Source organism: Heterocephalus glaber, unplaced genomic scaffold (assembly GCF_053883595.1).
Source record: "Heterocephalus glaber isolate CG9 unplaced genomic scaffold, H.glaber_assembly_v1.0 deba00000122, whole genome shotgun sequence".
Taxonomy (NCBI): domain Eukaryota; kingdom Metazoa; phylum Chordata; class Mammalia; order Rodentia; family Bathyergidae; genus Heterocephalus; species Heterocephalus glaber.
This window is the reverse complement of record NW_028258138.1, coordinates 2,408,191-2,421,580: the sequence shown is the minus strand read 5'-3', so window position 1 is coordinate 2,421,580 and position 13,390 is coordinate 2,408,191. Positions and strand designations below refer to the sequence as shown.

The 13,390-nt window shown below is 43.7% G+C and overlaps 1 protein-coding gene across 4 annotated transcripts in view; it reads left to right on the top strand.

The window, feature by feature from the left end:
• The window catches only part of Dscam (DS cell adhesion molecule), a 589,901-nt gene that overhangs the window by 376,050 nt on the left and 200,461 nt on the right, over positions 1-13,390 (top strand). For all 4 annotated transcript variants that reach the window (XM_087211193.1, XM_004842472.3, XM_087211196.1 and 1 more), the window contains one exon: positions 5,392-5,670. In XM_087211193.1, the coding sequence (XP_087067319.1) occupies positions 5,392-5,670 (279 nt within the window). The remainder of the gene's footprint in view (positions 1-5,391; positions 5,671-13,390) is intronic.

Here is a 13,390-nt window from a genome sequence, read left to right as displayed (position 1 = left end):
GAGTGTGCCGGAGACACAGCCCTTTAAGGGAAAAGCCTTGGAAATAGACCCTCAAAGCCACCCTGACCAAACCACAGGAGGGCCTCATCCTTCACTGCCCTTCCAGCCCGACAGGCAGACCGGAGCGTCCCTGCTGGCTGTCTTGCCTTCTTTATCTAGGTCAGTATTTAGATGTCATCCAACATCAGTTCACACTGAACCCCAAGGGAGCCGGGGCGAGAGGCCAGGAAGGAGCACACGCTTCTGTGAGCATCTTAAACCTCCGGTTCCTTTGCGCTCTCGTGGTCCCCAAATGTCCTTCTTTATCTCTCGCTGCCCCTTCCTCCTGGGGCCGGGGCAGACACAGGGGCCGGTGACTGAGCCAGCACAGCTCTGGCCACTGCTTCTCAGAAGTCACCTCCTCATCCACAGGTGGCCTGAATGTCCGGCTGCACAAACAAGGCCAGGTGTTGGTGATGTCTCCCTGGAGGGAGGCTCGGGGCTCCAGGAGTTGGAAGTCCCGGGTTCTAGGCCGTCGAGAAGGCTGTGACTGGGCCTCACTCCTGTCCACAAGGCGAGGAGACAGAGTCTTGGACCTCCAACACCCATGTTGTACCTTGTTCAGATTTTCCCAGTGGAACATGGGCTTTGGGGTTAAAAAAAAAATGGTATAGGAGGAGGGAGAAAAGAGAGAAGGACATGAATTGGGCACCTTTCTCTGCCTCCGAGGGCCCTGAGTGGGATGTGCATCTAAAGCCCTCTGCCTGTAACAGGCTGGGTCTCATCAGCCTCACTCACAGGTGAAGAATAGAATCGCGGAGTTGAGCCCCCAGATCGCGGTAACACTGCTAGCTGTTCCAAACAGACCAAAACCCAGTCCTCGATTTTCTCTGTGTATCATATTCCTTTTTTATCTGGGGGAAAGTAAATATTTTTTTTCACTGTATAAAAAACAGGATGCAATCAATTGCTAAGGGACAAGACACAAGAACAGAGAGATCTGATCTAGCATTCTCATTAAGGTTTAGAAAGCGCGTCCAAATTGGCATTTGGCGGGATTGGATGGCCCTGAACTAGCTGTCTCAGAGAAGGAACCCTCCAGTGTAAAACACACAACCCTGGTAATAAGTGACATTTAGCAGATATTTACATACTTCTTGTAGAAAGGTTATATCAAAACCGGGTGCATGTCACACTCAGAATCTCCGCTCTTGTAACATTACAAGCTTCCGCTGTCAGCAGGACTTGGGGATTTACCTTATTTAGGAAATATAATGAGCCAGATGAGGTAATGAGGACATCTTGAATGTATGGTTCAGCGTTCCACAGAATCATGGGAAAAATTTTTTAATTGCTCTGTTTAGTTTTCCCCTCCAATTTTATATCTCATGAATCCAAACTACAAGACTTTAGGCCCTCTGCAAAATTGCAAGCCTTCTCTACAGCAAACTTGTGACTCATCACTGAGGCAAGAGAGACAACATAAGCAGCGAAGAAAGAAATGATACTGCTGGCAAATGGGTCTGGGGTTTAACTAACCATAAACATGCCGCTCCTGTGGATGCCATTTGGCTAATGAGATACCGTGACTACTGGGACAATGGCTTTCCCTCTAACCGAGTCCTTCCTTCATCGTGAAACTTTTTAACAATTTTTGATAGGCTCTTTTGTTCTTGTAAAGATGTTTTAAAAATTTAAATATGCATTTTTTCCCTTTGAAACTATTTATCAGTCCAATTATTTAAATACAGGATGACCAAAAATTACATATTCTTTTCAATAATTTTTATGATAGAACAGGAAATATACAGATAACAGTTTAATCAGATTTTTTCAGTACAAGAATGGACTGGTGGGAATGACAATGCCTGAGCAGCAGTGCGCTGCCGTGACGCCCGGCGGCTGCTCCTGGTCACCATGCTGACCACAGCACCCAGCCCGCTCTGTGTGTCCTCAGTGGGCTGAGCCTGAGGGCCGCGTGCTGCCGTGCAGCCTCCCCTCGCTGAGCCCAGTCTCGGGCGGACTCTGCACAGACCCCAGCCTCTCACCCCAGGCACCCACCCACCAGCCTGGGCTTCCTGCTCCGCCCAGTCCACTGCCTGCATCTCAGCGTCTGGTTTAGCACAGAAATGTGATGAGGGCTGTGTCCTAATGGTTTAAAATGAGATGTTCAGAGCAGGGGCCACGCTCCGAGTGACACCTGCAGGTCAGCGTGTTGACATTCGCTTTCAGGGTCGTAAGGCGTGTTTCTTGCTTTTCCGCAGTGTTCTTTATGACTGCGTTTCTGAAATTTACTTATGTGACAACACATATTCCTCATACTCACATGTATCAAAGAAAGGCAAGTATTTCAGAGTAATGGAAAGCGAAGAGTTTGGTTTTTGTTGTACTTGTCTTTTAAAAATTTTTTTATTTTATGAAAAGCAAAACAAAATCTCTTTCTTTTTTTAACATGGGATTGAACTCGGGTTCTTGCGCTTGCACAGCAGGAGGTGAAACCACTGAGCTAAATCCCCAGCCCTTTTTTTTTTTAAACAAAATTTCTTAAAGAAGTAATAGGAGGATAACAATGGCTTTTACGCTGTGTCCCATTATCTTCAAAGTAGTTACTCAGAGTACAAGACATAAACCAAAAAGTTTCTTACAAAAAGAAACAAACAAATAATAACACAAATTTGCTAAGTGAAATAAATCAGACACACAAGCTCAACTATCTCATGGTTTCAAAAAACACAAAGAACAAAACAGGAGAGAAATGAGGAGGAAACAGAGAAGTTCAAATACTTCCTCAAATTACAAATTCCATTGTTTAAAAAATATTCCACTGTATATGCTAATTGGTTTCATTTATACTACCAGTTTATCTTAGTTCATTGTTTTTTGTTTTTAACACTCCTCTGTAGCTACTTCTTGCCTCTATTCTTGAAAAATAGTATGCACAAGTCCTTCCTCTATCTTGTAACGTAAGGGAACATTCTTATATTCGGCAAGTACTGACAGCTTACACCTACATTGTTTTATTATCAAGTGGATAGGTCAAAAACACCTACTTTTCTTGCCTAATTTGGGGAATGGGAAGTACGACTGTATCTATTTCTTCTTCCTCCTGTAACTGATGGAGAAATTGAGTCTTTACCCCACCCGCTGACCTTCCAGCTTAATGCTTTCATCTCACCTTCAATGCTGGTGGAATAGAAGTTTATTTCAAGCCCTGCTCAAGTTTGTGACACCAAGTTCCATCTCAGAACTCAGGGCCACACGCTTTGTTTTACCAACAAGGAATCCGAGGCCTGAAGAAGGTTCAGAAACTCCATCCAGTAGCACAGCTGGAGTTAAAGGGAGACAGTCTGCTTCCAAAGTTCTTGTGTGAGAAAAAGGATCTGCCTTTCAGATGACAGACACCGAGCCAGTGGCCAGTGCCAGGGTGTGCGTGAGAACCCTGACAGATGGGTTTCTGGGTATGAGACCCAAAGGAGAAGAAATGAGACAAGCATGCAGATGTGTTATTAATAACGTCTGTGCATACAGTACACATTCATGCTGCTGGGGCAGATTCAAGGGAATATAGGTGTCTTTAGTACCAGGCAGCATTTTCCCCAGCAAATCCCCACTGCAAACAGTTCTGCATCATCCTCACCCAGGACAGCCCCATCCTGAGGTCCCTTCCCCTTAGCATCAGATCAACTCTTGAGACCCAAAGCTGCAGCTCCATGGAGAAGCTACAGCAGTGTCTAACTGACTGTGTTCATACTTTCGGCAGTTTTCATTTGGTTGGTTTTTAATTTCTCTGATGAGAGGGGGCCGGAGCCACCCACAGCTCTGGCAGTATTTGCGATTCTGAGTTCCAGCGACCACTGCCTCTAAAAGTGGACAGGGCAGTAGTGATGATGCCAAGCACCAGAGTAGCCATGCTGTGCCCTGCTGCTCGCCGCCACCTGTGTCCAGACTGAGTGCCGTACTGGGAGGGACTGGCACATTGTGGCACTGCCCATGCCCTGCACATGCAGCCCCATGCTAGGTGCTGTGTACAGGGTGCCTGAGTCCATGAGTGGAGGACTGAATGTGTGGATTTCCTGCATGATTTCTGTCTTCCCTGAGTTGATAAAAGAAATGAATCTACCATTGATTAGTGAGCAGACTCCACAGACATCTTTCTGTTTAATGGCTTGCAACATCACCCAGGATACTAGCTGATTTTTATTAGGTTATTGCTTGCTTAAGAATCTTTGTGTCCTTTGTCATTTCCATTCCCCTTCATATAAATAAAATTGTTCATTTAAAAAATATGCAAAAGGGCTGGGGATTTAGCTTAGCGGCATTGTACCTGCCTCCCAAGCGCACGGTCCTGAGTTCGATCCCCAATACAAAATAAATAAATAAATAAAATTTTAAAAATATTCAAAAAAACCCACAACAAAGACCAGGAATGCAGGCTCTGATCTCAGCCTAGAACAGCTAACTAGTAGTTAATTAAGGCTAAGGAATGTCTTTGTGTCTCAGGGCCTCATCAGCACAGGAAAGCTGGGAGTAACTGCCCCCCCCACCCTGCTGATGGATGCTGATGGGCATCCTGACAACTCGCCCTCGGTGCACAGGGAGGATTTGCACTGGCCTCCCCGGGACCCAACTTAACTGAGCTATAACGCCAGTCCCCTCACTGAGGAAGAATGGCCCGAGGCAGAGCGTAGGAGGAGGAGCCGGTCGGTGGAGCCACCTTAGGATGGAGCCTTCCAGGCGAGTGTAGCAGTGGCTCTGGCTGCCCAGGTTGCAGACTGTGACCACGTCCACCTGAACAACAGCAACTCCAACAACTTGCCTCGCACCAGCTCTTAATTTAAGGGCCTATGCATGAGTGTATAATGTTAAGGGTGTGGAATAAAGCTGCACATTTTCCTGACAGGAATACTTGTAACCCACAGTTCCTCTAGGCAATAGAAAAGAACCTCGGTGCTAAGACTGGGGTTTCTGTTTCGCCAGTGGTTTGGAGTATCCCTGTTGGCCAGGCATGAAATGGGAGGGTGTGGGAAAGTAATCAGTGCAACTCACAGCAAAGCAGGAAAGAAATCCCGTGCACACATCATTTTTAAAAGTTTTGGAGGAAAATCCAAACCCAAAGCCTCTTTTCATTTACCCTGCAGAGGGAAGTCTGAATGTTTTAATTTAAAAGTGATTCTTGAATTTTACAAAGTCTGCCACTCGGAAATCAATCATATTTGCCGAAGTGCAAATCAAGCCGCCCTTTGCCTTGGTGGTGCAGATAGCTCCACAGAGCAGTGTCCATCTCCTCTGCTAGGGCTCTGGTCAGGAGCTGCCTCAGTGGTTGCCCGGAGGGCTCTTCCAGGGAGGGTAGAATAAGACACAGTTCCAGATTCCCTTGGCTCCATTGCTTTGTCTTTTCCTTTTTTCTTTCAGTACCTCCTTTCATTCAGCCCTTTGAGTTTCCGAGGTTCTCCATCGGGCAGCGGGTCTTCATCCCGTGTGTGGTGGTCTCGGGGGACCTGCCCATCACCATCACCTGGCAGAAGGATGGACGGCCGATCCCAGCCAGCCTTGGGGTGACCATCGACAACATCGACTTCACCAGCTCCCTGCGGATTTCCAACCTCTCCCTGATGCACAACGGGAACTACACCTGCATCGCCCGCAACGAGGCAGCGGCTGTGGAGCACCAGAGCCAGCTCATCGTGAGAGGTGAGCACAGGGGCAAATTCAGCGCTGTTGTAGGCTGGGTGGCTCCAACTCCACTGCCACACTGGGACCGGGACTCGGAGAGGCAGTCTGTCCCTTTCCAGCACTGTGACTGTGGAATCCGCCAAGAATTCCTCTAAAATTCCAAGCCAAGGTTTCATGTGCCTAAAATCTGATATTTCACATAATTAGCAGCCAAGAAATGTGTAAGTGAAAATCGGGGGGCTATCAGATTAAATTCATGCCATCGGCCTCCAACCTAACCCAGTGATCCTCTAGGACTGAAGTCCGTTAGCCCTTGCTTTGTTGTATTTAGGGTTAGGGTTGTGGAACTTTTAATAATACTTCTTATCATTTAGATAAATAGCCTCTAAAATTGATATTGGCCAAAGCTATACTTACTTTTTTAAATGTGGTTTTCTTTGCTCCTTTCTTCTATTTAGCATGAAATCTACTATTACTTTTGCAGGCTGTCTGAGCCTTTTTAAATGAAGCGGGCTATGATAGTATTTATGAAGAAGATTAAACCCAGGTAGTCTAACTTGTAGAAAATACTAGCATAGTCTCACTGCACCTAAAATGAGTCAATCTCCTTTCAGATCTTTACTCAAGACATCAACTCCTCATTAAGGTTCACACTCCATTTGTGAATTAAGCGCCTCTTTGTCCCTAAACTGTCAAATATGAACGATTCTCCAAGACTACTGTATCCATTCATACTGCAAAGGCAGTGGTATGAAATTAACAAGTTATGTTACCATCGGCCATTTATAGTTTACAATTCCTAAATGCTGGGCTGTGGTTTAGAGGGGGATGAATTCTGTTATCTTCAGATTTGCCAGTAGCAGACCCTTCCTTCAGCAGGGGATTCCCTGTCCTTCCTGGATCCTCCACCAACACCTCCCCTTCCTTTGTCACTGAAAATGAACCTGTCTTCCCTCCGACTGGCCAGGAGAAGGAGGTCAGGCCCAGCCCCCCCAGAAGTTGCATGTAGAAACCGACTTCATGTTTCTGAAACAAAATTCCCAGGGTGCATAAGCAAGAAAATGGATCTTCTGTTCGATACAAACTAAAGATACTCACAAGACTCTTTTTCTTTCACCTTTCACTTCCGAGTAGAAGAATTGAGGCACTTGAGTTTTTCCTTTGACTTTTTGAACATAAAAATCAGAGCCAACCACATCTGTTGCGCAAGTGTTTTCTTAGAGGCGGAATGGACTCTCAGCATTGCTTTCAAAGGGCAAAACATTCCATCAGCCTATTTTCATTATAATCTGCACTGATGGATCCAGGTCAGGGAACACAAATGATAGACAAAAATGTACATGGATGTTCTCATATCGCTTTTCCTTGGAGGGAGAGCAGCCAGGCTTTTTTGACCAAGACAAAGGTGAAAGGAACTGAAATGGAGCCCAGAAAATCTCCCTGTGATTCTTCCTCAAACACCAGCTTCTGTGAAGTTTACTGCACAGCGCCAGTCAGTGCTGTGGTGGAAGTCGGCAGGGACAAGGTGAGGGGCAGGCACAGCACGCGTCTGGACTGGACAACAGGGCCTGTGGGAGAGGAAAGGATGGGAATGTATTTTCTGTTCCCAACCAAGACCGATGAAACGATCATCTTTGGGAGTAGATTGATTTCTCAGATATCTGGAAAATTAATTTCTATTTTTCAGTACTTTCCCCAAATCGCTGGTTGGTGGCCCTCAAATCCCACATTGGTATTGCACTGGGAGCTTCAAAGAAGTTCTGGGGTCCACTCTCAGCCCACATGATTGAGGTTGGACTCAAGCATCAATTTGTAAAACCCCCGAGGAGTGTGCTTCGCATCCTGGTGCCCTGAGCAATCGAAAGATGCAGTCACTGTAGATGCTGTCTTCCTCTGTGTACAGAGAGCCACTTGTGACTCTAAACAGGGTGGTGACGTGGCCTGATTTATCTTTTTGATCATCACACTGGCAACTATGTGGTGAATGTCCTAGGCCTCCAGGCAGGGGGAGCAGTTGCGCAGCAGTTTCAGAAGTGTAGGCAAGCTATGTGGGTGCACGAGGAAGGAAGGCGGAAATGGTCAAGGTAATGAGAAGCAACTGAATTGCGATGAGTTTCTGTACTGGTCAGCTTTTCATACCCTACATCCACAACTTACAGGAGAAGAGGGTCATCAGGTGCTTTGCACCAGCGGGACATGTTAAAGGTAGGATAATAACAGCCATGGTGCAGGCTCCAGAGGGCAGGTCCAAGAGAAATGACAGGAAATGACAGGATCTTATTTGGGGTCAAGTGAGAAAATAAGCGTTAATATGTCAGACAGAACCACAACAGAGTAGCAGGCACTGGATTCATCCTCCTACCAAAAACAACTACAAAATTAGACAAAATAACATGCAGAACTGTTTCCAGGCAGTGGAACAGGAGCTGTGACCCCTGAGCAGGGCAGAGTGAGAGCTGAGTGCCCCGTAAACCCAGCACTTCCGCTGGGCTGCCTTCTGAGCCGGGGCAGAGGGTTGCTGATCCAGACAGAAGATGATGGTCCTGAGGTGGGGAGAGCAGAGTTGGAGCTCAGAGCCGCTTCGAAGGCTAGACACCGTGGGCGTGGCCAAGAGATCAGGGGCTGCTGAGGGAAGGCCCTCCACACCCAAGCAGTGTTCCTCTACATGTTTAACCGCTTGCGAGATCAGCAGAGGTTATAGCTGGCTTCAAAACGCTGGGGTTCTGAGGAGCTGCAGCGGGGTGCAGCAGGATCAGCTGGGCCCTCGGAAAGGCCCTGCACTGAGGCCGCTCTAGGCCAGCCCTCGAGCCTAGGTGGGAAGCTCCTGACAGGATCAAGCCTCTCCACCATAAACCAAGTGTCTGCGAAAACAAACTCACTCAGGCAAAGAAGGACAAGATTCAGACTCTCAATAGCAGGCATATCCACAATGACTGCATGCCATAAAATATTATCCAGTAGGTAGGAAGCAAGAAAATGTGAACCATAAGCAGAAGGAAATAAACAAAATAGACGCAAGGATGCAGCGATGTGGACACTGGCAGGCAAGGTTTGGAAGCCGCTGTCAAGAATGCTTTCCAGGTTGCTAACAGGAAGATGTACCCTGTGAGCGAACGCATGGGGGTTTCAAGAAGAGAAAGGGACAGTGTTTCCTAAAAGAACCAAAAGAAATTTCTGGATGTGCAAATGGGCTACTTCAAACAAGAAACTCACTGGGTGTATTTAACAGGAGATGGGATCCTGCAAAACAAGGAATCCCTGAATTTGAAATTAGAGGCCAAGAGAAATATCCAAATTTCAGTTCAGAGAATAAAAGACTGAAAATAGAAATTGTGGCTCAGTAAACGTGGAGCAGTATCAAGAATATATATATATATATATATGGAGAGAGAGAACTATATATAGATAGATAGATAGAGAGGAAGAGAGAGGAGCGTATAGATCAGAAAGCATGAAAGAACCCAAGAAGAGCAAACACATAGAAAGCTGTCCCATGGCATAGCAAAATCAAATTATTACAAACCAATGACATGCAGAAACATTAAAGGCATCCAGATAAATTAGACTCATTGCATCTAGGGGAACAAATTCAGAAAATTTAGGTAACTCATCAGAAACAGTGCCAGCCAAGAAAGAATAGAATGCCATCTTTAATGCATCAAAAGGGTAGGGACAAAACCAAAGGGCTTCATAAGCAGCGAGATACAGTCGTACAGTCTTTACACATGAAGAAGACACGGTGACATCTTCAGACAAGCACGATGGGAGAGATTAATCTGTGTGGAGCTTTCACTACAATGTATTTCAGGAATTTTTATCAAGTTAAAACAAAATTATTTTAGGTGGAAATTTTGATCTACAAAAGTAATGAAGGTCCTTGGATATGATAAATTGTATTGCTAGACATTAAAGACATTTTGTTTTCATTTTTTAACTTTTAAATATATATATTTAAACTAATAATTTATGAGGATTTATAGCATGCAAAATAAAATGTACAGCAATATTAGCACAAAGGATGGGAAGAAAATGGACACTTACTGTTGTAAGATGACTTTTAAATGATACCTGAAGTGGTGCAGGTTATTTGAACACAGACACTGACAGCTAAATATGTACAATGTAAACTCTAGAGCCATAGCAAAAACTAAAACCAAGAGGTACAGCCATTATTCCTGTAGGAGACATAAGACAGAACAATAAAATACACTCAATTTACCGGAAAAAACTTGTAGAAAAGGAGAAAGCAGGTAATGGATGGGAGATAGGAAAATAAAAATCAAATAGGTAGACCAAATGGGTAGACAGTCATATCAGTACATACAATGGTACAGATGGCTTCACTACACAAACTGAAAGTTCCCAGACTGATCCCTAAGTATGAACCAAGTACTGGTTCTCTATGGCAAGCTCACTTCAAATAATGTAATGATGTGAAAATGCGAATAGACTGAAGATCAAAGACTATGAACTATCATAAAATCTTGATAGACTATACCAGTACTGAACAAAATAGACCCGAAGCCAAGTGACATTACTGTGAATACATAAGGACATGTTAAAATGACAGGATTCTCAATTCATCAAGAAGAAATCAACATTTGATGTGTGGATGTACCTAGTAATGGAACTTCAAAATGCATAATGGAAAATCTGATGGAACCAAAGGGAAAAAGATGAATAGGCAATGATAAGTGGAAAGTTCAACACTCCTTTCTCAGTAATTTATAAAATAAATAGGAAATAGTATGCATGGAGATCTGAACAGCTGTATCAACCAGTATCTGAATGACAGGGAAAAAATGTAGTCATGGAGAGTGGGTATAAAAGAATATATTTGTAACCACCCACTAATGTTTTAGAGTTCGAGCTTAGCAGTTGTTATCTGAGATGTAAATTAAAGTGGGCTCAAAAGATGTTGCTTTGACATTGATTATGGTTTATTTAGAGACGGGGGGCGGGGGGACTTACTTCTTGTGACTAGAGATGCAAAAATATTTAACAAAATGTTAACATGTTGAATTGGCAATATACAGAATGGATAAAACATCAAAAGAAAGTGGCCTTTCTCAAAGGGATACAAGCTTGGTTTAACATTTAAAACTCAAGCAATAGAAATCACTATCTTCACAGAATGAAGAAAATCTACAGACGTAAATAAAATAACAGAACAGAATTGACCAGAGTTCAACATCCATTCCTGATTTTTAAAAGATTTCACAAATTAGTAGAAGGAAGCAACCCTAAGATAATAGAAGTCCCCTCATACCATATAGAGCTCTCTGTACTCTTGAGACCCATGATTGGGAATATGCATATTTGCTCTGATGACTTCACTCAGTTTTCTTCTAGGTTTGTACATAGGCAATAAAAAGCATTATAAAGTATTACATTTGTAAGGGAAGGCACAAAAATCCTTCCATTTGCAGATGAGCTATCTACCAGTATCTATCAGTATCTGAGTACTATATAACTAATGAGCGAATGTGGCACACCCACAGGATATGGAGTGAAAGCACTGAAATAAATTTTATTTCTCTATACGGGTGAAAACAATTGGAAAATGAAAATATATTCTTCCAAATATCATACTTGGGGATAATTTAACATAATATATGAGATGACTACAACATACGGTTAATGTTTAAATAAAAATTTTTACAGTTTAAAAATTTTAGCTCAGGGATTTAGCTCAGTGGTTCCAGCACCTGCCTCTCAAGCGCAAGGTCCTGAGTTTGGTCCCCGGTACCAAAAAAATAAATAAATAAAATTAAAAAGGCACACTGCCATTAATTCCCTCAAAATACCCTTGGTTGGGCCGAGGATTTAGCTCAGTGGTTTTCCCGCCTGCCGCGAAAGCGCAAGGACCTGAGTTTGATCCCCGGTACCAAAAAAAAAAGAAAAATACACCCCTTGGTTCTTAGAACACACTTTCCCCATCATTCGTGCAACTTTCTGAAGCAGCTCTGGAGTCCTTTTTTATGAGGGTCTTTAGTTACACTGCCATGGCCACCTTAATGTCCTGAATTGATCCAAAACATTTCCCTTTCACGTTCGTTTTGAGTTTGGGGGAGGAACCAGAAGTAACACGGAGCCAGATCTGGTAAATAAGGTGGATGAGGACACAGCATCATGTTTTTACGAGCTGCCTTTCTCTTCGATGGCGCTCAGCAGCTGCATTCACCATGTTTTTAATCATATCTCATGAAAGAGGACTCCAGAACTGCTTCAGAAAATGGCCAGAAGGGTGTTTGAAGTAAGGGGTGCTGTGAGGGAGATTAATGGTAATATGTCTTTTACTAGTAAAAATTTAAATTTAAACATTTACCAGATATAGTATTTTTATTTTATTTTATGAAAAATAAAACAAAATTTCATAACAAATAATAAGAGAATAACAATAGTGTCTTAGTTACATTGCTCATTGCTGAGATAAAATACCTGACATCCAAAGTTAAAGGATGAAAGGTTGACTGTAGCTCAGAGTTTGTAGAGGTTTCCGGTAATTGGTTGGCTCCAAGGCAGGGTGGCAGAGGGGCATCGCAGAGGAGAAAATCTTAATGGTAGTCAGAAAGCAGCAGAACAGTGAAATAGCAAAGAAGCAGCAAGAGACAGCAGCAGCCCTCTTTCTGTTCTGTGTATCTTATCCAGGCTGTGTGCCCTTGGGGTGGGTACCACTCACACCCAGGGTGGGGCACCCTTAATCCTAGCATCACACCAGTGAATCAATCCCAGGGTCACATCCTTGATCCCAGCATCACACGCCCTAGATCCAGCCGCCTCTGAAAAGCCCCACCGTTGAGCGCATGAGGCTTTGGGAGACATCTCGATACATGCCATGCCAAATCGTCAATATGCTGTGTGTCATAATCTTAAAGGAAGTTACTCAGAGTACAAGATATAAACAGAAAAGACGCTCTCTTACAAAGAAGAAACAAGCAAGTAATAACATAAAACTTTCTTTTCAGTGAACTAACAGAAACTGGTAGTATAAATGAAACAAATTACTGTAGGTAGTCAAATACTTCTGAAGCAGTGGAGTAGGTAATTTGGGGAATTATGTGAACCTCTTCCTATTTCCCATTTGTCTACCTTGGCCACCCCTTCTACAGTGAATGCTACAAAATATTGTTGAGAAACTGAACAATGCTAATAAAACACTCAGCAAGCTCTGGTATAAAAATTCAAACTTTTTTCTAAAACTTATATGGAAAGGACAAGGGCCTAGAAAAACCAAAGCAATTTTTAAAGCAAGAACCAACCTGGGGGGGCTTAAACTATCTTACTAAAACTGAACAAAAAACGCACAATGGGCCAGCTGCGGAGCTCGTGTTGTATAGATTGTCTGCGAGTCGTTCTGACTTCAGAAAATCGGTCACCTCTTAAATCTCCATCGCCAGTGTCTCAGCGACTCTCCTCGGGCCTGTTTTCCTTTCCATTCCTGTTGGCAAGATAATGACTGAACTAACTGTGTGAAGCAGAAAAGGACTGCAGGGCCCTCCTGCCGCTCCAACGAGGCATTGTCTCTTGCAAAGTCCTCGTCTGTGGCAACCTTTACTTTGTTTCCTCAGCAACTTTCTGATGATGACTTCAGTGTTTTCTTGTGCTTCGATGTCTACGAAAGGAAAAAAGTCGTCGAGTTGTAACTCTTTTAAAGATCAATAGGTGGTTACAAATATGGACATTCTTTTATAACTGCTCTCAAATGAGTACATTTTTCCGTTATTCCCTCCTTCAT